Source organism: Mus caroli, unplaced genomic scaffold, assembly GCF_978045245.1.
Source record: "Mus caroli unplaced genomic scaffold, Mus_caroli_1 scaffold_6, whole genome shotgun sequence".
NCBI lineage: Eukaryota > Metazoa > Chordata > Mammalia > Rodentia > Muridae > Mus > Mus caroli.
This window is the reverse complement of record NW_028227261.1, coordinates 43,220,812-43,246,288: the sequence shown is the minus strand read 5'-3', so window position 1 is coordinate 43,246,288 and position 25,477 is coordinate 43,220,812. Positions and strand designations below refer to the sequence as shown.

Here is a 25,477-nt window from a genome sequence, read left to right as displayed (position 1 = left end):
ACCCTCTACACCCCAATCCCACCCAGAGAAATCATGACACCCAGGAATGTGGACACACCCATGCTCAGAGGTGAGACCAACAGAATCACCCAATACCTGGCCCAAAATTGGATCTGACACCCAAAAACCCAGGGAACACAGGAACCAATTTACAGCCAGGGACAGGATGCTTCTGGTTTCCATCTGCACCCAGGAGCAGGTTCTATACTACAGCCTTTCACAACCCAATCCCACCCAAAGAAAACTTGATTCCCAGAAGTGCTGACATACCTGGGCTTATGGGCTCACCGGCAGGAAGGGCTGAAAGGTTAGAGACAGCAAGGCCAGCTAACACCAGAGGACACCAGAAGTTGAAAGGAAAGTACAAGAATATAACCAACAGAAACCAATATTACTTGACATGATCATAACCCAGTTCTTCCAACACAGAAAGGACTAGATACAATAATACACTGGGAAAAGCAAAATTCTGATCTAAAATCCCTTCTCATGTTGCTGAGAAAGGACTTTGAGTAGGACATAAAGAAATACAGAACACAGGAAAACAGGTAGAAGTCCTTAAAGAGGAAACCCATAAATCCCTTAAAGAAATATAGGAAAACACAACCAAACAGGTGAAAATGTTGAACAAAACCATCTAAGATCTAAAAATGGAAAGAAAAATGAAATGGAAAGAGAAACAATAAAGAAATCACAAAGGTAGACAACTCTGGACATAGAAAACCTAGAAACCATAGAAAGAGATCAGGAGTCATAGATGCAAGCATAATAAACAGAATTCAAGAGAAAGAAGGGAGAATCTCATGTTCAAATGATACCATAGAAAACATTGTTTCAACATCAATGAAAATGTAAAGATCCTAACACGAAACATCCAGGAAATCCAGGACACAATGAGAAGACCAAACATAAGGATCATTTGTATAGAAGAGAGTGAAGAGTCCCAACTTAAAGGGCCAGTAAATAGCTTCAACAAAATTATAGTAGAAAACTTCACTAACCTAAAGAAAGATGCCAGTGAACATACAAGAAGCCTACAGAACTCCAAATAGACTGGTCCAGAAAAGAAATTCCTCCTATCACATAATAATAAAAACACCCAAATGGACAAAACAAAGAAAGAATATTAAAAGCAATAAGGGAAAAAGGTCAAGTAACTTATAAAGGCAAACTTATCATAATTTTAACACACTTCTCACCAGAGACTGTAAAAGCCAGATGATCCTAGGCAGATGTCATAGAGATCCTAAGAGAACACAAATAACAAACCAGGCTACTATACCCAGCAAAATTCTCAATTAACATAGATAGAGAAATCAAGATATTCTATCAGCAAATGAAATTAAACAATATTTTCCCACAAATACAGCTCTACAAACAATAATAGAGAGAAACGTCCACAATAACAAGGGAAACTGCACCCCCCCATAAAGCAAGAAATTAATCTTCTCACAACAAACCCAAAAGAAGAGAGCCATACAAACATAGTTCTACCTCTAACAACAAAAATAATAGGAAGCAACAATCATTAGTCCTTAATATCTCTTGTCTTCAATGAACACAATTCCACAATTAAAAGACATAGACTAACAAACTGGAAACTTAAAAGGACACAGCATTTTGCTACATAAGGAAAGCACAACTCAATAACAAATACACAACCTCAAAGTAAAACTTTGGAAAAAAAATCCAAACAAATGGTCCCAAGAACCAGGCCAAAGTACCCATTCTAATATCGAATAAAATTGACTTTCAAAAAAAAGTTATCAAAAATTGCACTGGATCATCTTGGGTGCAGAATTGGCGGACATGCCCTCCCGCCCCCCCCCAACCGAGGACTCTCCACGTGATCTTAGGATCACTGGTGAGTGGAAAACAACATCTGTTCCAATCCAATTGAGATGGGCCTGTGACAACAGGAACAAGGACACCAGAGCCGTTACTAACCAGAGACTTGGGTACCTTTTGATCAGTTCTGGTTTACCTTGGTTTCAAACAGACCAGACAGCTCCAAGATACTCAAAGTAGTCACCACTTCCAGGCACTGTAACATGCCCAGGATCTTAGGACAAGAGGATCCCAGGGTAAAAGGAGCTGGGTCACACTAGTATTTCAGGGTCTCAGAGGAAGCTTGACTGCCAAAAACTATGACACATCCAGAATCTCAGGTTCACAGAAACACATAATCAAAGGATCACAGAGAAAGCTGGACTCTGAGGAGTCCTGAATCAACTGGGATTATACGAAGGACAGGCTCCAATCAGATATATTGAGGGCATCGAGCACTTGAGATAATTAGACAGAAGAGGTAAGCATAAGAACACAAGCAACAGAAACCAAGGTTACTTGGCATCATCAGAATCAAACTCTCCCACCTTAGCAAGTCCTGGATACACCCTCATACCAGAAAAGAAAGACATGGATCTAAAGTCACTTCTCGTGATGATGATGGAGGACTTTAAGAAGGAAATATAGGAAAACACAGGTACGCAGCTAGAAGCCCTTAAAGAGGAAACACAAAAATCCCTTAGAGAGTTACAGTAAAACACTACCAAGCAGGTGACGGAATTGAACAAAACCATCCAGGATCTAAAAACATAAGTAGAAACAATAAAGAAAACTCAAAGGGAGACAACTCTGGAGATAGAAACCCTAAGAAAGAAAGCAGGAACCATAGATGTGAGCACCAGCAAAAGAATACAAGAGAAGGAAGAGAGAATCTCAGGTGCATAACATTCCATAGGTAACATTGACACAACAATCAAAGAAAATGCAAAATGCAAAAAGATCCCAACTCAAAACATCCAGGAATTCCAGGACACAATGAGAAAACCAAGCCTACGGATAATAGGAGTAGATGAGAATGAAGATTTTCAACTTAAAAGGCCAGCAAATATCTTCAACAAAATTATAGAAGAAAACTCCCCATACCTAAAGAAAGAGATGGCAAGAACATACAAGAAGACCACAGAACACCAAATAGACTGGACCAGAAAAAATCCTCCAGAAACACAATAATCAGAACAACAAGTGCACTAAATAAAGACAGAATATTAAAAGCAATAAGGGAAAAGGGTCAAATAACGTATAAAGGCAGACCTATTAGGACTAAACCAGATTTCTCACCGGGACTATGAAAGCCAGAAGATCCTGGTCTGATGTTATTCAGACCCTAAGAGAACATAAATACCAGCCCAGGCTACTATACCCAGCAAAACTCTCAATTACCATAGATGGAAAAACCAAAGTATTCCATAACAAAACCAAATTCACACAATATCTTTCCATGAATCCATCCCTTCAAAGGATAATAACGGGAAAACACCAATGCAAGGACAGAAACTATGCCCTAGAAAAAGCAAGAAAGTAATCCTGCAACAAACCTAAAGGAAGAGAGCCACAAGAACAGAATAGCAACAGCAACAATTAAAATAACAGGAAGCAACAATTACTTTTCCTTAATATCTCTTAATATCAATGAACTCAATTCACCAATAAAAAGACAGAATAACAGACTGGCTATACAAACAGGACCCAACATTTTGTTCCTTACAGGAAACCCATCTCAGGGAAAAAGACAGACACTACCTTAGAGTAAATGGCTGGAAAACAATTTTCCAAGCAAACTGTCTGAAGAAACAAGCTGGAGTAGTCATTCTAATATCAAATAAAATCAACTTCCATGCCAAAGTTATCAAAATATACAAGGAGGGCCACTTCATACTCATCGAAGGGGAAGATCTCCCAAGATGAACTCTCAATTCTCAATATTTATGCTCCAAATGCAAGGGAAGACACATTCATTAAAGAAACTGTAGTAAATCTCAAAGCACACATTGTACCTCACACAATACTATCAGAAGACTTCAACACCCCACTCTCATCAATGGACAGATCCTGGAAACAGAAAGTAAACACAGACACAGTGAAACTAACAGAACTTATGAAACAAAACTTAACAGATATCTACAGAACATTTTATCATAAAACAAAAGGATATACCTCCTTCTCAGAACCTCATGTACCTTCTCCAAATTTGACCATATACTTGGTCACAAAACAGGCCTCAACAGATACAAAAAATATTGAAACTGTCCCATGCATTCTATCACATCACCATGGACTAAGTAAGATCTTCAATAACAACATAAATAATACAAAGCCAACATTCACATGGAAATTGAACAACATTCTCCTCAATGATACCCTGGTCAAGGAAGAAATAAAGAAAGAAATTAAACATTTTTTTAGAGTTTAATGAAGATGAAACCAAAACATACCAAACTTATGGGTCTCAATGAAAGCATTCCTGAGTGGAAACCTCATTTCTCTGAGTGCCTCCAAAAAGAAACTAGACAGAGCATACACTAGCAGCTTGGCAGCACACCTAAAAGCTCTAGAACAAAAGGAAGCAAATTCATTCAAGAGGAGTAGACAGCAAGAAATAATCAAACTCATGAGGGAAATCAACCAAGCTGAAACAAAAAGAAGTACTCAAAGAATCAACCAAACCAGGAGCTGGTTCTTTACGAAAATCAACAAGTTAAATTATCCCTTAGCCACACTCACTAGAGGGCACTGGGACATCATCCTAATTAACAAAATCAGAAATGAAAGGGACACATAACAACAGATATTCAGGAAATCCAAAACACTGTCAGATACTTCTACAAAAGGCTATACTCAACAAAAGAGAAAAACCTGGATGAAATGGACAAATTTCTAGACAGATAGCAGGTATCAAGGTTAAAGCAGGATCAGATTAATGACCTAAACAGTCCTATATCCTCTAAAGAAATATAAGCACTCATTAATAGTCTCCCAAGCAAAAACAGCCCAGGACAAGATGGGTTTAGTGCAGAGTTCTATCAGATCTTCAAAGAAGACCTAATTGCAGTTCTTCTCAAACTACTCCATAAAATAGAAACAGAAGGTACTCGATGTGATTCATTCTATGAAGCCATAATTACTCTGATACCTAAACCACATAAAGACCCAAAAAAGATATAGAACTTCAGACCAATTATAAATATCGATAAAAAAATACTCAATAAAATCTTTGCAAACCGAATCCAAGAACACATCAAAATGATAATCTATCATGACCAAGGAGGCTTCATCCTAGGGCTACAGGGATGGTTTAATATAGGGAAATCCATCAATGTAATCTACAATAAAAACAAACTCCAAGAAAAAAAACCACATGATCATCTCTTTAGATGCTGAGAAAGCATTTGAAAAAAACCAACACCCATTCATGATAAAAGTCTTGGAAAGATCAGGAATTCAAGCCCATACCTAAGCATGATAAAAGCAATCTACAGCAAACCAGTAGCTAACATCAAGGTAAATGGAGAGAAGACAGAATCAATCCCACTAAAATCAGGGACTAGACAAGGCTGCCCACGTTCTCCCTACCTATTCAATATAGTACTTGAAGTCCTAGCCAGAGCAATTCAACAACAAAAGGAGATCAACAGGATATAAATTGGAGAGGAAGAAGTCAAAATATCAGTATTTGCAAGTATAAGATAGTATATATAAGTGACCCCAAAAATTCCACCAGAGAACTCCTAAACGTGATAAACAGCTTCAGTGAAGTAGCTGGATATAAAATTAACTCGAACAAATCAGTGGCCTTACTCTACATAAAGGATAAACAGGCTGAGAAAGAAATTAGGGAAATAACACCCTTCACAATAGTCACATATAATATAAAATACCTTGGTGTGACTCTAACTGAGGAAGTGAAAGATCTGCATGATAAGAACTTCAAGTCTCTGAAGAAAAAAATCAAAGAAGATCTCAGAAGATGGAAGGATTTCCTATGCTCATGGATTGGCAGGATCAATATAGTGAAAATGGCTATCTCCCGAAAGCAATCTACACATTCAATGCAATCCTCATCAAAATTCCAACTCAATTCTTCAAGGGATTAGAAAAGGCAATTTGCAAATTCATCTGGAATAACAAAAAAACCTAGGATATCAAAAACTCTTCTCAATGGTTAAAAAAACAAAACAAACAAACAAACAAACAAACAAAACAAAAACAAACAACTCTGGTGGAATCACCATGCCTAACCCAAAGCTGTACTACAGAGCAAGTGTGATAAAAACTCCATGATACTGGTATAGTGCCAGACAAGTAGACCAATGGAATAGAATTGAAGACACAGAAATGAACCCACACACCTATGGTCACTTGATCTTTGACTAGGGATCTAAAACCATCCAGTGGAAAAAAAAAGAGAGCACCTTCAACAAATGGTGGTGGCACAACTGGTGGTTATTATGTAGAAGAAAGTGAATTGATCCATTCTTTTCTCCTTGTACTTGGTCAAGTCTAAGTGGATCAGGGAACTCCATGTAAAACCAGAGACACTGAAACTTATAGAGGAGAAAATGTGGAAAAGCCTTGAAGATATGGACACAGGGGAAAAAATCCTGAATAGAACAGCAATGGCTTTTGTTATAAGATCGAGAATTCATACATGGGACCACATAAAATTGCAAAGCTTCTTAAGTCCAAAGAAACTGTCAATAAGACAAAAACGCCACCAACAGATTGGGAAAGGATCTTGACCATTCCTAAATCACATAGGTAAATAATATCGAATATATATAAAGAACTCAAGAAGATGGACTCCAGAAATCCAAATAACAACATTACAAAATGGGTCACAGAGCTAAACAAAGAATTCTCAACTGAGGAATACCGAATGGCTGAGAAGCACGTGAAAAAATGTTCAACATTCTTAACCATCAGGGAAATGCAAATCAAAACAACGCTGAGATTCCACCATACACCAGTAAGAATGGCTAAGATAAAAAATTCATTTGAAAGCAGATGTTGTCAAGGATGTGGAGAAAGAGCAACACTCCTTCATTGTTGGTGGGATTTCAAGCTTGTACAAACACTCTTGAAATCTATCTGGCAGTTTCTTAGAAAATTGGACATAGTACTACTTGAGGATCCAGCAATATCTCTTCTGGGAATGCATCCAGAAGCCGTTCCAACTGGTAATATGAACACATGCTCCACTATGTTCATAGCAGCCTTATTTATAATAGCCAAAAGCTGGAAAGAACCCAGACGCCCCTCAACAGAGTAATGGATACAAGAAATGTGATACATTTACACAATGGAGTACTACTCAGCTAGTGAAGAGAATGAATTTATGAAATTCCTAGGCAAATGGATGGATCTGATGGGTATCATCCTGAGTGTGGTAACCCAATCACAAAAGAACTCACATGATATGCACTCACTGATAAGTGGATATTAGCCCAGAAACTTAAGAATACCCAAGGTACAATTTGCAAAACACATGAAACTCAAGAACAAAGACCAAAGTGTGGAGACTTTGCCCCTTCTTAGAATTGGGAACAATACATCCATGGAAGGAGTTACTGAGACAACGTTTGGAGGTGAGATGAAAGGATGAACCATACAGAGACTGCCCCACCCCTGGGTCCATCCCATAATCAGTCACCAAACGCAGACACTATTGGATACACCAGCAAGATGTTGCTGAAAGGACCCTGATATAGCTGTCTCTTGTGAGGCTACACCATTGCCTGGCAAACACAGAACTGGATGCTCACAGTCAGCTATTGGATGGAACACTAGGTCCCTAATATGGAAAGCCAGAGAAAGTACCCAAGGAGCTGAAGGGGTCTACAACCCTATAGATGGAACATCAATATGGACTAAGCAGTACCCCCAGAGCTCGTGTCTCTACCTGCATATTTAGCAGAAGATGGCCTAGTCGGCCATCACTGGGAAGAGAGGACCCTTGGTCTTGCAAACTTTATATGCCCCAGTTCAGGGGAAACACCAGGACCAAGAAGTGGGAGTGGGTGTGTAGGTGAGCGGGGTGGGGGAGGTTATAGAGGACTTTAGGAATAGCATTTGAAACGTAAGTGAAGTGAATACCCAATAAAAATTTGGAAAAAAAATCATAAGTAAGGACAGTTCATCCTCATCAAAGGAAAAATCTACCAAGATAACATCTCAATTCTGAACATCTATGTCTCAAATGGAAGTGTATTCACATTTGTAAAAGAAAAAATACTAAAGCTCAAGACATACATTGCACTTTACACAATAATAGTGGGAGAATTCTACACTCCACTCCCACAATGGACCGATCATGGAAACAGAACCTAACAAAGACACATTTAATGTAACAGAAGCTATGAACCAAATGGATTTAACAGATATCTATAGAACATTTCACCCCCAAACAAAATAATATACTTTCTTCTTAGCACCCCATGGTGCATTTCCAAAGTTGGCCATATAATTGGACACAAAACAAGCCCCAACTGATAAATGAATATTGAAATTATCCCAAACATCATATCAGATCACTACAGACTAAGGCTGGTCTTCAATAATAAGAAAAATAACAGAAAGCCCATATACACATGGAAGCTGAACAACATTATACTCAATGATATTTTGGCCAAGGATGATGTAAAGAAAGAAATTAAAGGCTTTTTAGACTTTAACAAAAATGAGAGCATAGCATACCCAAACTTATAAGACACAATGAAAGCAGTACTAAGAGGAAAACTCACAGCTACGAGTGCCTCCAAAAAGAAACTGGAAAGAGCATATACTAGGAGCTTGACAGCACATCTAAAAGCTCTAGAACAAAAAAAAGCCAATACATGTAAGAGGAGTAGGCTGCGGGAAATAAAATTCTGGGCTGAAATCAACCAAGCAGAGACAAAAACAATTATACAAAGAATAAAAAAACCAAACCAAAACAAACAAACAAACAAACCGAGGAACTGGTTCTTTGAGAAAATCAACAAGATAGATAAACTCTTAGTAATACTAACCAGAGGGCAAAGAGAGAGTACCCAAATTTACAAAATCAGAAATAAAAGGGAGACATAACAACAGACACTGAAAAAATTCCAAAAACTATCAGTTCCTACTACAAAAGCCTACATTCGATTAAACTGGAAAATCTATATAAAAAGAACAATTTTCTAGACAGATACCAAGTACCAACATTACATCAGGATTAGATAAACCAAATAGATGGTCCATTAACCCCTAAACAAATAGAAGCATTTATTAAAAGTTTCCCAATCAAAAAATGTTCTGGACCAGATGGTTTTAGAGAGGAAATCTATTAGACCTCCAAAGAAGAACTAATACCAATATTTTTAAAACTACTGCACAAAAGAGAAACAGAAGGAGCACAATCTAATTCATTCTATGAAGCCACAGATATGCTGATACCTAAACCACACAAAGACCACACAAAGAAGAACTTCAGACACATTTCTTTTTTGAATATTAATGAAAAAATACTCAATAAAGTTCAGGGAAAACAAATCAATGAATACAACAAAACAATCATTCAATATGATCAAGTAGGCCTTATCCCAGGGATGCACGGATGGTGCAATATAGAGAAATTCATCAACATAATCCACTATATAAACAAACTAAAAGAAAAAAAAAACATGTGATCATCTAATTAGATGCTGAAAAATACAGCACCCTTCATGTTAAATGTCTTGGAAAGATCAGGAATTTGAGACCAATACCTAAATATAATAAAAGCAATACACAGAAAACCAATAGCATACATCAAACTAAATGGAGAAATATTGAAGCAATCCCACTAAAATCAGGAAATAGACAAGTTTGAACACTATTTCCCTATCTATTCAATACAGTACTTGAAGTTCTAGACAGAGCAACAAATTTGAAATGAAGAAGCCAAGATATCACTATTTGATATGACATTATATGTAAGTGTTCCAAACAAATACCACCAGAAAAATCCTACAGCCGAGAAGCAACTTCAGCAAAGTTATTGGATATAGAATTAACTCAAACAAATAAGTAGCCCTCCTCTACTCAAAGGATAAAAAAGCTAAGAAAGAATTTAGGGAAACAACACCCTAAAAAATAGTCACAAATAATATAACATATCTTGTTCTGACTCTAACCAAGAACGTGAAAGATGTGTATGACAAGAACTTCAAGTATCTGAAGAAAAGAAGACTTTATAAGGTATAAAGATCTTCCATTTTCATGGATCAGCAAGATTAACATAGTCAAAATGGTGATCTTACCAAAGGCAATCTACAGATTCAATGCAATACCCATCAAAATTCCAACTCAATTCTTTGTGTGTGTTTATTTCTTTTTTATTAGATAATTTCTTTATTTACATTTCAAATGTTATCCCCATTCCTAGTTTCTCCTCTGAAAATCCCCATCCTCTTTCCCTTCCCCTCCTCCCCAACCCACCCACTATCACTTCCTGACCCAGGCATTCCCCTATAGTGGGGCATAGAACCTTCACAGGGCAAAGGAACTCTCCTCCCATTGATGATTGACTAGGCCATTCTCAGCTACATATGCAGCTCGAGCCATGAGTCCTTCTGTGTGTTTTCTTTGATTCAGGAAGCTCTGGGGTTACTGGTTAGTTCATATTGTTGTTCCTCCTAGGGGCTTGCAAACCCCTTCAGCTTCTTGGGTACTTTCTTTAGCTCTTTCATTGGGGACCCTGTGCTCCATCTAATGGATGACTGTGATCATCCACTTGAGTATTAGTCAGGCACTGGAAGGACCTCTCAGGAGATAGCTATATCAGGCTCCTGTCAGTGAACTCTTGTTGGCACCTGCAATACTGTCTGAGTTTGGTGGTTATTTATGGGATGGTTCCCCAGGTTGGGCAGTTTCTGGATGGCCATTCTGAACTTTGTCTCTGTAACTCTTGCCTTGGATATTTTGTTCCCATTTCTAAGATGGACAGATATATCCACACTTTGGTCTTCCTTCCTCTTGAGTTTCATGTATTTTGCAAATTGTAGGTTTGAAATTCTGAGCTTCTAGACTTATATCTACTTATTAGTGAGTGAACATCATGTGTGTTCTTCTGTGATTGGGATACCTCCCTTAGGATGAAATTTATAGAGGAGAAAGTGGGGAAGAGCCTTGAAGATATGGGCAAAGGGGAAAAATTCCTAAACAGAATGGCAATGGCTCATGCTGTAAGAACAAAAATTGAAAAATGGGACCTCATAAAATTTTAAAGCTTCTGTAGGGCAAAGGAAACTGTCATAAAGGCAATACAGCAACCAACCGATGGGGAAAAGATTTTTATCAATCCCAAATCTGATAGGGGCTAATATCATTGATATATATATATTGATATATTGATATATTGATATATTGATATATTGATATATTGATATATTGATATATTGATATATTGATATATTGATATATTGATATATTGATATATTGATATATTGATATATTGATATATTGATATATTGATATATTGATATATTGATATATTGATATATTGATATATTGATATATTGATATATTGATATATTGATATATTGATATATTGATATATTGATATATTGATATATTGATATATTGATATATTGATATATTGATATATTGATATATTGATATATTGATATATTGATATATTGATATATTGATATATACTCAAGAAGTTGGACTCCAGAAAACCAAATAACCCTATTAAAAATAGGGTGCAGAGCTAACAAAGAATTCTTACCTGAGAAATATTGAATGGCTGAGAAGCATCTAAAAAAATGTTCAACATCCTTAATCATCAGGGAAATGCAAATCAAAACAACACTGAGAGTCCACCACACACCAGTCAAAATGGCTAAGATAAAAAACTCAGGTGACAGCAGATGCTGGCAAGGATGTTGATAAAGGAACACTCTCCATTGTTGGTGGGATTGCAAGCTGATACAACCACTGAGGAAATCAGTCTCATGGTTTCTCAGAAAATTGAACATAGTTCTACTGTAAGATCCATCAAAGCACTCCTGGCCATATACCCAGAAGATGCTCCAATTTGTAAAAATGACTCATGTTCTACTGTGGTCATAGCAGCCTTATTCATAATATAAAGAAGCTGGAAAGAACCCAGATGTCTCTTAACAGAGGAATGGATAAAAAAAATGGGGTACATTTACACAATGAAGTACTACTCAGCTATTAAAAATAATGAACTCATGAAATCCTTAGACAAATGGATGGGTCTGGAGAATATCATACCAACCCAATTATTAACAGAGATAGAGAAAGCAATTCTCAAATTCTTTTGGAATAACAAACAAAGCAAAGTAAAACAAAACAAAATAAAAAAGAAAAACAGGATAGTAAAAACGACTCTCAACATTAGAGAACTTCTAGAGGAATCACCATTCATGACATCAAGCTGTACTAAAGAGCTATAGTAATACAAACCACATGTTCTTGGTATAGAAACAAACAGGAAGATAAATGGAATAGAACGAAGGTGCAGAAATAAAGCCATATATGTATACTTCATCTTTGACAAAGAAGCTAAAACCATCCCATTTGAGAAAAAAATAGCATATTCAAAAAAATGGTGCTGGTTCAGCTGGGAGTTGGTATGTATAATAATGCAAATTGAACCATTTTTATCTCCTTGTACAAAGCTCAAGACCAAGAAATTGAGGATCTCCACATAAAACAAGATACACTGAATCTAGTAGAAGAGAAAGTGGGAAAGAGCCTGGATCACACTGCACAGGAGAAAATTTCATGAGAAAAACAGCAGTGCCTTGGGCTCTCAGAACAACTATAGACAAAAATTGCAAAGCTTCTGTAAGGCAAAGGACACTGTCAATAGGACAAAATGGCAACCTACAGATTGGAAAATTATCTTTACTAACCCTACATATGATAGAGGGCTAATATCAAACATATACAAAGAACCCAAGTAGTTACACTCCAGAGAAACAAATAACCCTATTAAAAATGAGGTACAGAAGAGCTAAACAAAGGATTCTCAACTCAAGAATCTCAAATGCATTTGAAGCACCGAGAGAATTTTTCAACATCTGTAGTCATCAGGGAATTGCAAATCAACACAAACCTGAGAATCTACATCACACCAGTCAGAATGGCTAAGATCAAAATTCAGGTGACAACAGATGCTGGTGAGGATGTGGCGAAAGAAGACCACTCCTGCATTGCTGGTCAGATTGCAAACTTGCACAGCCACTTGGAAAATCAGTCTGTTGGTTCCTCAGAAAATTGGAAATACATGGGGACCCAGATATGCCACTTCTGGGCATATATGCAAAGGATGCTCCAAAATATAATGACACATGCTCCACTAGGTTCACAGCAACTTAATTTATAATAGACAGAAGCTGTAAACAACCTAGTTGTCCCTCAACAGAGGAATGGACATGGAAAATGTGATACATTTACACAATGGAGTACTCAGCTATTAAAATTATTGACTTAATGAAATTCATAGGCAAATGTATAGAACTATAAAATATCATCCTGACTAAGATAACCCAGTTACAAGAGAAGACTTACAGGCTATGTACTAACTGATAAGCAGATATTAGCCAAAAATCTAATAAAATTCATGATACAACTCAGAGACCACATGAAACCAAAGAAAAAGGAAGACCAAAGTATGGATATTTCAGTCTTACTTAAAAGGGGTGACAAAATAATCATGGGAGGTAGAAGGAGGAAAGAGACTGGGAGGGAGAGAGAAGTGGGAGGAAAATGGGGGGAGGACAGGATCAGATAAGGGAGAATAAGTGGGGAGAAGTTCAGATTGTCAGGAATTTGAATAACGGTATGTAGCAGTAGGGGATGGGGAACTGGGCATGGACACTAGAAAGTCCAAGATACCAGGGATCCAAGAGGTCTTTAGGACCCGATGGGGATGACATTAGCCAGAATATCCAACAAATGAACCTGTAGAGCTAGAACCTGTAGAGACCATATCCAATGCTTATGCACAGCCTCTGATTGAGAGATGGAACCGCCCACCCATCTCAAAACTATTAACCCAGAATTGCTCCTGTCTAAAGGAAATGCAGGGACAAAGAGTGGAGGAGAGACTGAAAGGACATCCAGAGACTTCCCCATCTAGGGATCTATCCAATCTGTAGACACTAAACCCAGAAATATAGCTGATACCAAGAAGCACTTGAAGACAGCAATCTGGTAAAGCTATCCCCCGAGAGGCTATGCCAGAGCCTGACCAATACAGATTCAGATGCTCACAGCCAGCCGTGGGACTGAGCACAGGGACCCCAATGAAGACTTAAAGGAAGGACTGAAGGAGCTGAAGGGGTTTGCATCACCATAGGAAGATCAATAATATCAAACAAACAGAGCCTCCAGTGCATGCAGGGACTAAACCATTAACCAAAGAGTTCACATGGAGAGACTCATGGCTCTAGCTGAATATGTAGCAGAGAATTGTGTTATCTGACAATGGGAGGGAAGCCCCTTGGTTTTGTGGAGGCTCAATGACCCAGAATAGGGGAATGCTAGGGTGGTGAGGCAGGAGTGGGTGAGTAGTTGGGGGAGCACACTCACAGAAACAGGGGCAAGGGGGGATGGAATAGGGAGGTTGCAGAGGGATGGGTGAAAACATTTAAAAGTAAATAAATAAAATAACCAATAAAAAATTGTCCCTGCCCTTTTCATTCAGGGAATTACACACAGGACCCTACCCTTCATGCTGAACTATTGGTAGATTTTAAGGCAGAGATAATCATTGTCTTCAGTTTTGTGAGTCCACCATGCCACAGCAGATCATCTGAAACATGTGGTCATACAGATAGTCCTGGTTAAAAAGCAATGGATTACAAAACAAAGTAAAATCATAAATGTGAGATGGGGACATGTCAGGAGGAGAGGGAATGATAAGCATGAAAGGGGAATAAAGAATATTAGAGGCAAGTAAGCAGATTGCTTTGTAAGCATGTATAAAATTGTCCAAGGAAAAAATTCATCAATAAAAATGAGAGGATGTATCTACCTTGGGTGAGTACTGTAGTCTGTAAGAGAAGGAAGGCCATAAAGAATCCAGGTAAACAGCAAGCTGAAGGCTCCATCACACCTGAAAATTCAAATTGAAAATGTGGCTTCAAAATTGAGTCAGTAAGAACCATGACAACTCTGAAAAAAGCATAAAGAAACCATTCTGAAATTCTACCTTTCAAGAAAATTCCCCTTGAAAGGAAAAGTATTAATAACTGGTGCCACTCCTCTGAGATAATCTCTACTTGAGTTCTGCCTTGTTTTGCATTTGGCTCTGTGCCTTCAGGAGACTAATTTCACTGAAGGAAGTATTATTCTTTTATAAAGAAGAATATAATCCTGTCATTTTCAGCAAAACATATATAACTGGAGGACATTATATTTAGAAAAATAAGTGAGGCTCAGAAAAACTATTTCATTGTGCATTTGTGGAACCAAAAATATAAACCTAGACAAGTTTTTCAGAACAAAGTCAACATAAATAATTCCTTTAAAGATCAGAGACAGAGTCACCACTTCACACCATCCATATATACAACCAGTGTAAATCAATACCAGTGAAAGTGGTACTGTCTTGATACAAAATTAAAGTTATAATTTTGTATTGGTACAGAATTTACAGATTGATACAGGTTTAAAGTTTTCATTGGTATAAATTTTTGTATATGGATCAAAATTGGAAGTTAATATTGTTACATTTAGGTAGGCATTGTGCCTATGCAACTCATTTAAGCAAGCAAGGCTTTGACCCAATCCTTCTATAGCTGCTATTACAAACTGTTTAGGATGATTAAGTAAAGCAACTAAAGGACCAGATAGTAAAGTCATGGTTATATTCTGATTTAATTATAATGAAGCATTTTTAAAAAAGTATTCAATTAGAAATAACTAAGAATAGTCATGGCTTAACAGTTCAGATATACTTTATTTAGATAGATAGTCTTCAAAATCATCAGAAATTCACAGAATATGGCACTTATAATCATTTCATTATTATTAGTTTTTGACTGAGAGACATGTTTGCTTCTGACAGTATCCCCATTCAAAGCTCAAAGAAAATATTGAACATCGTAACCTCCATATAGAGTTGCTCCAGTTGTGTTAAGGTAGCCACTAGACAGGAATTGCCCTAATTCATCTACAGACAAAAAACACTATCCAGGAAAGCACACAAGACACAGATAGTTGAGAGTTGAGCTCTGACAAAACCAAAGGAAACTACTCCATCATAATTCCTGCTTCACTTAAGGTCTGTCAGATGGTTTGGGGCTAGAAGGCTAAAGACAGATACTCCAATGATTTGAGGAATAGGGGACTGTCCAGGTTGTCAGCTATCTCTGCAATTTGTTTAAGTTTTGTAGCCTATGTTTGTGTACTTTGTATATATTCAGGTTATAATAACTTGTCCTCAGATCTCTGAAGAGGTTGAAGACTAGCTATAATCTTATAATCGTACATAAGTTGTTTAGCATTTGAGGAAGATGATATAGATCTGAAAGGATGGTTTTCAGATGTTAATGCAAGTTAAAAACAAAACATAATTCAGGTATAGAATTGTAAATTCTTTTAAATTAGGATAGATATTAGGGTCGTATACCTAAATTGATAAAACAGATGGACTGACTGTTATTAGTGTATACCAGAGCTTATAGTTTATATAACTGTTATAACTATATTCAAATATATCTGAGAGAAAATGTCTTTTATTGGATGAAAAGGGGTGTATGTTATGGATTTGGTTTAATGCTTGAATTATGGATTTCCAAACTCACAGGAGAATTCCCCTTGTGAGAGGCTGAAGGTCCTATTCCCAGCTGGTCCTAACTGGTAAATAAATTTGCTGATAGCTAATGGCTGGGAGACAGAGGCAGGACTTTTGGATTTGTAGGCAAGGGGAAAGAAGTATAAGCAGAATTGCCATGCCATGAAAGGAATAAGATCAGACCTAAGAGCGGCAGGAAGAAATGCATACTAATTATGTACGATCTCAGGAAGAGAGGAAACAACTCCTGTCCTGGTTGGGTCTAGGGTGGAATTCCCTAGATTCCCAAAGATGGAATATAAATTTTAGGAAGTGGTAACTCAGGAGTATCGGAGGTGAGATGTTAGCAATTGAAGTTTAGCATTGAAGTTTAGGAGAGGTCCATTCATTAAGCTGTTTAAGGTATATTAATTATAAGGCTGCATGCATGTGCCTTTCATTTGAGAACCCAGATCATTGGAGTGGGTAATAAGGAACTTGCGCCAACACTGCCAGGGAGACTAGAGCAGATTAATAACTACAGTAGCAGATAGATATGTAGATAGATCAACAGACAGACAAACAGACAGACAGACAAACAGAAAGACAGACAAACAGAAAGACAGACAGATATTTAATTGTATTTGTTGAGAGAGCCTAGAAGTAAGAGTATTTCAGTATCTCTAGGCATATATAGCACCTGGAAGGCTCTCTAAGTATCATTACAATTAATGTCCCATGGGTGTTTAGAATAATACCTAATGCCAGTGCCAAAGTATGAAAAGAAAAGGTTGATCATGGAATTATAATAAAAGGAATACATTTCTGGATTTGAGGCTTGCTCTCCTAAATTAGGGAAAATGCAGTTTTGAAAGAAATATCATAACAATGGATTATATCAGTCCAATAAAACACTTATGAGTTAAAATTAATATAAAAAATAGATTTGAAAATTAAAGAAAAAATTCGTGGGAAAAGGCAAAATAATTTCATTAAAATATAATATCAAGTTATAAAATAAGAAAATGTGGAAATTAGTTGGCAGGATCATCTTCTTAAACAAAATTCACTCAGGTTTCTAAATGTCCTACAATCATCCACTCACTTTCCTATAAAATTTTAGGAAAAAAATCTCCCAAGCCATTTTAACAGGATTTTCCCACTTTGATAACATAATATCTGCTGTGGTCCCTCTTATGTCATCCAGTATGTAGTCTGATAGCAAGAAACAATTCTGTCAGTACAGTTCAGTCAGAACTCTTCTCATGCCTTGTTCAGTTTTAGAAATTCTTTATCCACTAACATTAATCTGTCTTTGCTTATAAACTCCCATTTGTTCAGGTTGTATTCAGTTGAGTCTCATCTCATCTCTGTCAAAATCTGATTGCATTTTTCATCCTTTTTTATCATAAGGGCCTGAGTAAAGTCTGCCCTAACATGGTTTAACAATTGTGATTGAATTATTTTTCTATAATATTAGAAATCTTCATTTGTTCCTATGATGCTAACAATTAATTTAGCAAGAGACACAAACATAAACGCTAGTAGATAAAACTGAAATAGAAGTGAGATTTTACTGTAGTAACAATGGAGTACCCCGCTGCAGGTTGCCTAGACAACATGTCTAACAGTAGGGACAAGTTACCTGAATAGGCCACCTCCTACAGCCAGACAGGGCCTCCAGTAGAAGGATAGGACATTCCAATCACCTACAAAATTTTCTACCCCAAAATTTCCTGTCTAAGAAATGCAGGGATGGAGCAAAGACTGAAGGAAAGGCCAACCAATATCCTGCCAAACTCAAAACACACCCCATAGGCAAGTACCAATCCCTTACATTATTGATGATGCTCTGTTCTGCTTGCAGACAGGTGCCTAGCATAACTATCCTCTGAAAGGCTCTGTCCAGCACCAGACTGAAACAGAAGCATATATCCACAGCCAAATATTAGACAGAGGTTAGGGATACTTATGGAGGAATTGGATTGAAGGCCTAGAAGTAGATGGGGACTCCACAGGCAGACAAACATAGTCAACAAATCTGGAACCCTGGGAGCTCTCAGAATCTGACTCACTAAAAAAAGAACATATACAGATAGAACGACCTTCTCCAGAACACCTGCCCTTGCTCACACATATATAGCAGACAGGCAGCTCAGTCTTCATGGTTGCCCTTTGTGACCTCAGTAGGAGATGATGCACCTAATCTGGGAGAGACTTGATGTGCCAGGGTGGGAAGATACCCCATGGGTGTACCACCCTCTCAGAGAAGAAGAGGAGAGAGAGGATAGAGCTTGGAGAGGGAAGGGCCAGGAGGGGGATAAGTGTCTTGAATCTAAATTTATTAACTAATTAATTAATTTAAAATTGAGTACCCCACAAAATAGTTCCAAATAAAAGTAGTAGAGAGTAGATAACTTTATCAATCAATAAAAATTTCTAACAAAGAATTGTGTATACCAGTATCTAGTGGGTAAGATGATCATATTTGATGATCTAGGCTTAAATAAATATTGTACAGCTAATCAAAAAAGAAACTATACAAATGTAAACTGGTAAGAATTTTATAATATGCTTGTCCTATAATCCTCAGGAAAGAACTTAGAAAATTTCCCAGACTTTAAAAGTCTTGAAAGATCTACATCATTAATGCCTTGCATAAACCTTGATGAGATTATTTTCTATAAAGAACACTGCATGAACAAATTGTAAGAATGGAATGAATTCTCTGTGTAAATTGAAGTCTTTGTACTGCTTTTGTGTGAACTGAAATTCTCAAGGAAAAAATAATCTTCACCTATATTAAATATCTACAAAGTTTTGCAGATGTTTAAAATTGATGGTTAAAAATTCTGTGACTATATGAAGCTGGAATGTTGCAGATCCAGAACCAATTATCTTGGGCTTCCTTTACACATCTAAATATGACTTTATTACCCAGTCTGTGTTTGATTTAGCACTCTAGTGGCTATCAGTGATTTTCTTTTTAACAATGGGTAGACAGTGATATCAGAAAGATGGTTCAGTGACTAAGAGCACAACCTCTCTTACAAGTTCAATTCTTGCAAGTTAAACTCCCAGCACCCACATCAGACATCTCACAACCACCGGTAATTCCAGCTTCACCTCTGCAGGCACTAGGACTTTCATGCACATACCTACACAGAAATAAAATAAAATAAAAATGTAAGAATATATAAACAGACACATAGCATCCACCAACCCAAAGGCTTCATCAGATAGCATCTGAGGGCTATAGAAGTTTTCCCACATTGCTTGTAACCCACTTGCCTGATGATCACACTAATATATAAGTATCTTGATTTATGGTTTTCTTTGTTCTGTTACTTCATGAAACTCTTACCAGCAGTTTCATCTAAATAAATAAATTATTTTTTATTCTCAAAAATTAATTGGCTTTACATTGGTACTTAAAGCAACGATGAATGTTTGAAAGTTTCCAGGGAGTTTAGAGGTCTGGTGGGGACATCCTTGTGGAGACAGGGAGGAGGTATGGGATGTGGAACAGTCAGAGCATGGACCAAGAGGGGAATAAAATCTTGAGTGCAAAAATAAATAAATAAATAAATAAATAAATAAATAAATAAATAATTTTTAAAAAGAAAGACAAAATTAAACTTATTCCAAAGCTTTACTTTTGAGAGACAGTTGCTCCCAAAATAAAAATTAAAAATGTGGTAAACCAGAAGTTTATAGACTGTCAATACCAATGGAACAACTAAAGACATCAATAACTTATGAACTAGATTCTGGAAAGTGAAAGAATATTTTGAGGAGGAAAGTCCTGTAGCTGTTTTCACTTCTGATAAAATCATGGGAGGAGGAGAAATCTATCATAAACAAAAATGAGAATGAAAAGGATAACAGTCGTATGTGGGCTGAGATATTCTAATACAGGAACCTTCACAACAAAGTAGTCTGTGCACATGCCTAGAATGCAAATGAAAGTGGAGCGTGGGGACATAAACCTGTAATCTCAGTGTTAGGTGTAGGAGTGGAACTAGGTGGATCCCAGAGGCTTGTAGACCAACCAAACTAGCCAAACCAGTGAACTTGAGGTTCAGTGAGAAACCCTGTCTCCAAAGTGAAGTGGAAAGTTATTGAGGTAAATACCTGATATTGGCCTCTGACCACATAGAAACAAGCACAGACACACACATATAAACACACACACACACACACACACACATAAACACACAAAACATATACACACATATAAACACACACAGATGCACACACTCACACACACACACACACACATATAAACGCACAAACATATACACACAGAAACACACACATACACACAAATACTCACAAATATACCCACACACACATAAAACAAAATAAATCTAGCATTGAGTACTGTAATTAGAACATTAAATTTAATATATAATTACTAAATATTATATCAAAATATATTTTATAAATACATCAAAGTATATATATATGTATATATACATATATACATATATATATGTATATACACACATATATATATATAATAAAATGAGGATAGGATTCACACAGTGAAACCTATGGTTTGGAGAAGTTAAAGAGCCACATGAATGCAAAGCTGTAACAATTCATAGATTGACAAAGTATTATTTATAAATTTACTGTTACTTTTTACCTATACAATAAATTTAATCCCCAAATCTAAACAGATTTTTATAAGGAAGTTAGTATAGTACATATATAATTTTATGGATATTGATTACACATAAGTATCTATTTTCTCAAAGATTTAATATTTATTTACTTATTTACTTATTTATTTATTTATTTATTTATTTATTTATTTATTTATTTATTTATTTTCCTGAGGCACAGTCATTCTATGTTGCCAAAAATAGCCTTGAACTCCTTGGCTCAAGATAACATCTAACATTAGAGTTGATTAAATCATTTTCAAAAATGCATATTTACAGTATATACTAACTGACTCCATGATGGAAGTACTGCTCAGGCTACAAAACTCAGCACGTATACAGCACCACCTGCCAAAATGAAAACAAAAGCCTAATACATTAAATTCATAGTTCTAGGAAACTGTATACTAACATACTGTACTTACTTTGCTCATTGGTTACTGTAGTTCTACTTCTGGCTAACTGTTCTTATTAACTGAATAATGTCAACCTAGAGCACAGTTTTCATGCTTAAAACTCACCCCAAAAAAGACTCAGTGCTATACTGGGATCCCAAGCACCCAGTGTAGTCACCATCTAGCTAATAGACTTTTTATTGGCATAAACCCATGCCCAAGCAATCTTGTCTGGTGAATATATCAGAACTATACTGATGCATATGTTAATATGTACAGTACAAATTTTTGTTTGTTATTGTAACTGTTCATTATAGACCTTTAAAGCAAAAACACTTGAATATGTAATATGTAAGTGACAGTGACCCTATAAGTTTGTGGGCATTAAAAAAAGGAACCACTCTGTGACTTAGACAAATCAGACCCAAGTTTGACTAATGCTTTGACAGAAACCTCTAGAGTGACCAAGAGACCATTCCCAACAGTAACAAAGCAGCCCCAAATATGTCCATGTTATATACTGGGTATGATTCCTAACCCCAGTATGTCCTGGGCATCAGGCAATTGCAATGGGCACTGTCCCTTGCCTCTGTACATTACCTACAGGACCTTCCTGAGTCTCTGAGAGATCCTACATATGAATAGAAGCTGCCACCCAATCCTTCCCTCAGGTACCATGGAACTACTTGTACCATAGTCTTGGTTCTATAACCAAGTTCAATATTGCCATGACTGTCCTTAAGCATCCTACTAGCAAGTCATACACCCTGCCTTTGCCTGGGAAAGCCCTTCCTGGAGCAAAGGTGAGTGACACACACCCTGTGCAGAGGTTCATCTTGATTATCCCAGCCCCCAAGTTCCAGAAGAGAGGCCTGAACAAAGGTTGTTTTTCCCTCAGGCTCCTAGTAGACCAGCTGGATCACCTACTACCACCTAACATAAATGGAGCTGCCCAAGAGTCCTCAGATCATCTTGCTTAGTAGAGACCACAAGGTATTTAGGATCCATACACAGGTGCTGTGCCTAGACCCCCTTGCAACCACCTAGGAACTTCCTGACCAAATGAACTCTAACTGCTAGCAATTTGCCAGAGGAATTACAGAAAGTTTTTAATCATTTATTCTATAGACACAGCCATAATGTGGTGAAATCTGTGAACTTTGTGTTGGTGAATGGCTTCCCCCAACTGACATATACAAGGAAAGGATCTGAAGTACAGACTTATTAAGTAGGCTGAGCACTGACTTGAAGAAAAGACAGTAATGATAATCACAGCAATCAGCTCCAAATGCAAAAAGATTGGAGAAGGCACTGAGTCACAACTGGAAGAGGATGAGCATGGCTTACATTCCTGGAATGTTGCAAGTTGGGTTCATAAAACACGGAATCATGAACTTCAGATTCATCTCTGTGCTTTTCCCAAATGCCAAGAAGAAGCATGTCCCCACCTGGCTTCAGAACACTCTTGGAATAATTTCTAGCTGCTCTAAGAATTAAAAAGAAAAAAATATACTGCTGCTGCTGTTCCAAGAGGAAGAGTATGTGGTTTCTTCCTGCAGCCCTCTGCCCATGCTTCAAATGATATCCTTGTGGCATTAGTAATCTCTAGATCAGCAGGACCCCATTTTTACTGTGTTCTTCTAGCTGAGGCTGGGTGATGGCACTCAAGGTTGCTTCCTAATGATTCCTTTGGGTTGGGGCACTGAGGAACCAGAACAACTCTTCTGTAGAGTTCCCTGTCTCCTAACACTTTGGAGCTCTGTATTTTCTGCCTTTGAAATGTACATAAGGTACACTTTTCCTCCTGAGTCTGGGTTGTCCACTCATCACTTCTAGTATTTCGTGCATGGATACTCTAGGGGTTGACAGCAAGCATACATGATCACAAACAGTCTCTTATATGATACTTGTGTGTCCCCATACCAAACTGACTCATATTCAAATAATTAAATGAAAATAAAATTTCATTTAAAGTAACTAAATCTCTGATAGAGACACTGAGTGACCATGAAGACTTATACTGACTTATGAGAACTTTCATATAGACTAGCTTGTTACTTAAACTCTGAAATAAATTGAGTTAGACTAAGGTAATAGATGGACTAGGAAATATATGACTATATCTATCAATGTTGACAAAAGGTCTGATTATAGTCATGAAGTATTAGCATGTTTGTCCAAGGTTTGCTATTGGGCAGGAACCCTCAATAATCAAATGAACTAGGTTCTTCATCCTAGGAATGTCAATTGGCATTTATTTGGAACAACTCTAGTGTTTGTTCAATGAAGGAGAAGTCTTTTGACCTCAAAATTTTTAAGAAAATGTATTTTCCCTCCTCTTCTTATGAAGCAATTGATTGCACACCTTCCATTACTAAGGACTAACCATCTTCAGATCTTCCTCTATTACTTATGTTAGATCACTTCTTCCACACAGAAAAAGAAGTTCATCTTCACTGATGTAGATAATTAATTTAAAATCATATCTTGTTAAGAAGGTAACATAAGCATGCTGCTGCTGATTTATTGTCATGGTGCTAGATTACAAGTCTGTACTTAAAACAATCCTTGCTAATCAAAAAGCATGCTATTCTAAGAAACATGTACCTCTTTATAATACAGACATATGTCTACAAGTAGGGTTTGTATGTGTCCTTTCTATAATTATCAGATTTATCCATCACTGGCATTCAGGATCTTAGGTTTCTAACAAGATAACATGTTGCACCTGAGGGAGTCTGGTTTAAACAGTTTGGACCATGTGGGAAAATAAGGATAAATCATTGTCTTTAAGAGGAACAAGCATCTGAGCATTCCTTTTTCATCAGTGTTTTAACAACCTAAAGAAGAGAAGGCAACATGTGTTCTGAAACTATCTTTATCAGAATCTATTTACCTCTGTATTAACTGTGAAATGCTAAACCCTGATCTTTGCGAACTCTCTTCAAACTACCCATTATAAAACTTCTTTCATTGGACAATACACAGTAGGATCCAATTTAGTAGAAAACTTAGGATTAAAAATAATTTACAGTCTATACCCTACAAATAGCAACCATCACATTGTAAGCAAATTTTTAGATTACTCACCGAAATGTGGTTTAATCAATTCAAAAATGTCAGCATGACTTTCCTCCATCTGTGTCCTCAGAAACATTACTGTGTAAGCCAAAGTTGCTGTGTGCAAAGAAAGGAAAAGGGCAGAGCTAAGCTAGGAGCCTACTCATTTACACTGCATAATTCAAATTAGTATATCTGAGCCACGCCAAGACAAGTTAGCACCAGAAATAAAAACCCTTTATGAAAGTCAATCTAGCAGCTTGTTCCTGAATAAAGGAAATCCCCTCTGAAGAAAACCAATTTGTTTTTCTTTCTTTCAGCTTTATCAAAGTATAATTAGCAAACTAAAACTGACTATTTAAGGTATGTAAATACAAGATAGTATTTTGACATATAAAATCTGAATTGCCACAATCAAGCTAATTTGCATATGTCTTACCTCATATATGATCGTTTTGTGGTATCTACTTAGGAGAACTACCTACTAGGCACAAACTTAAGTATGTGAAATATAGCCACCTTGCATAAAACTTAGTCATCTTGCATAGCTAACATGTTGATTAGTTATCACCTCAATTCTTCCTTTTCCTAGTTCATTCGATATATGGCAAATACTGATGATCTACTCTATGCATTTTACATAATCGAATGTTTTACTTTCCTTGTGTGAGTGAAATTAAGTATTCTTCTTTCTATGTCTGGTGGTCATATCACATCAGCAACCCTAGATGCCAGCTATGGAACTACAGGAT

At 36.8% G+C, this 25,477-nt stretch overlaps 1 protein-coding gene across 1 annotated transcript in view; it reads right to left on the bottom strand.

Annotated features, from left to right (window-relative positions):
• The window catches only part of LOC110293524 (selection and upkeep of intraepithelial T-cells protein 10), a 68,972-nt gene extending 44,150 nt beyond the window's left edge, over window positions 1-24,822 (bottom strand). Inside the window, exons 1-2 of the mRNA XM_021161370.2 lie at window positions 24,756-24,822; window positions 14,858-14,938 (exon numbers count right to left, since the gene is read on the bottom strand). Of these exons, the coding sequence (XP_021017029.1) occupies window positions 14,858-14,938; window positions 24,756-24,822 (148 nt within the window). The remainder of the gene's footprint in view (window positions 1-14,857; window positions 14,939-24,755) is intronic.
• Between the last annotated feature and the right edge of the window lie 655 nt (window positions 24,823-25,477).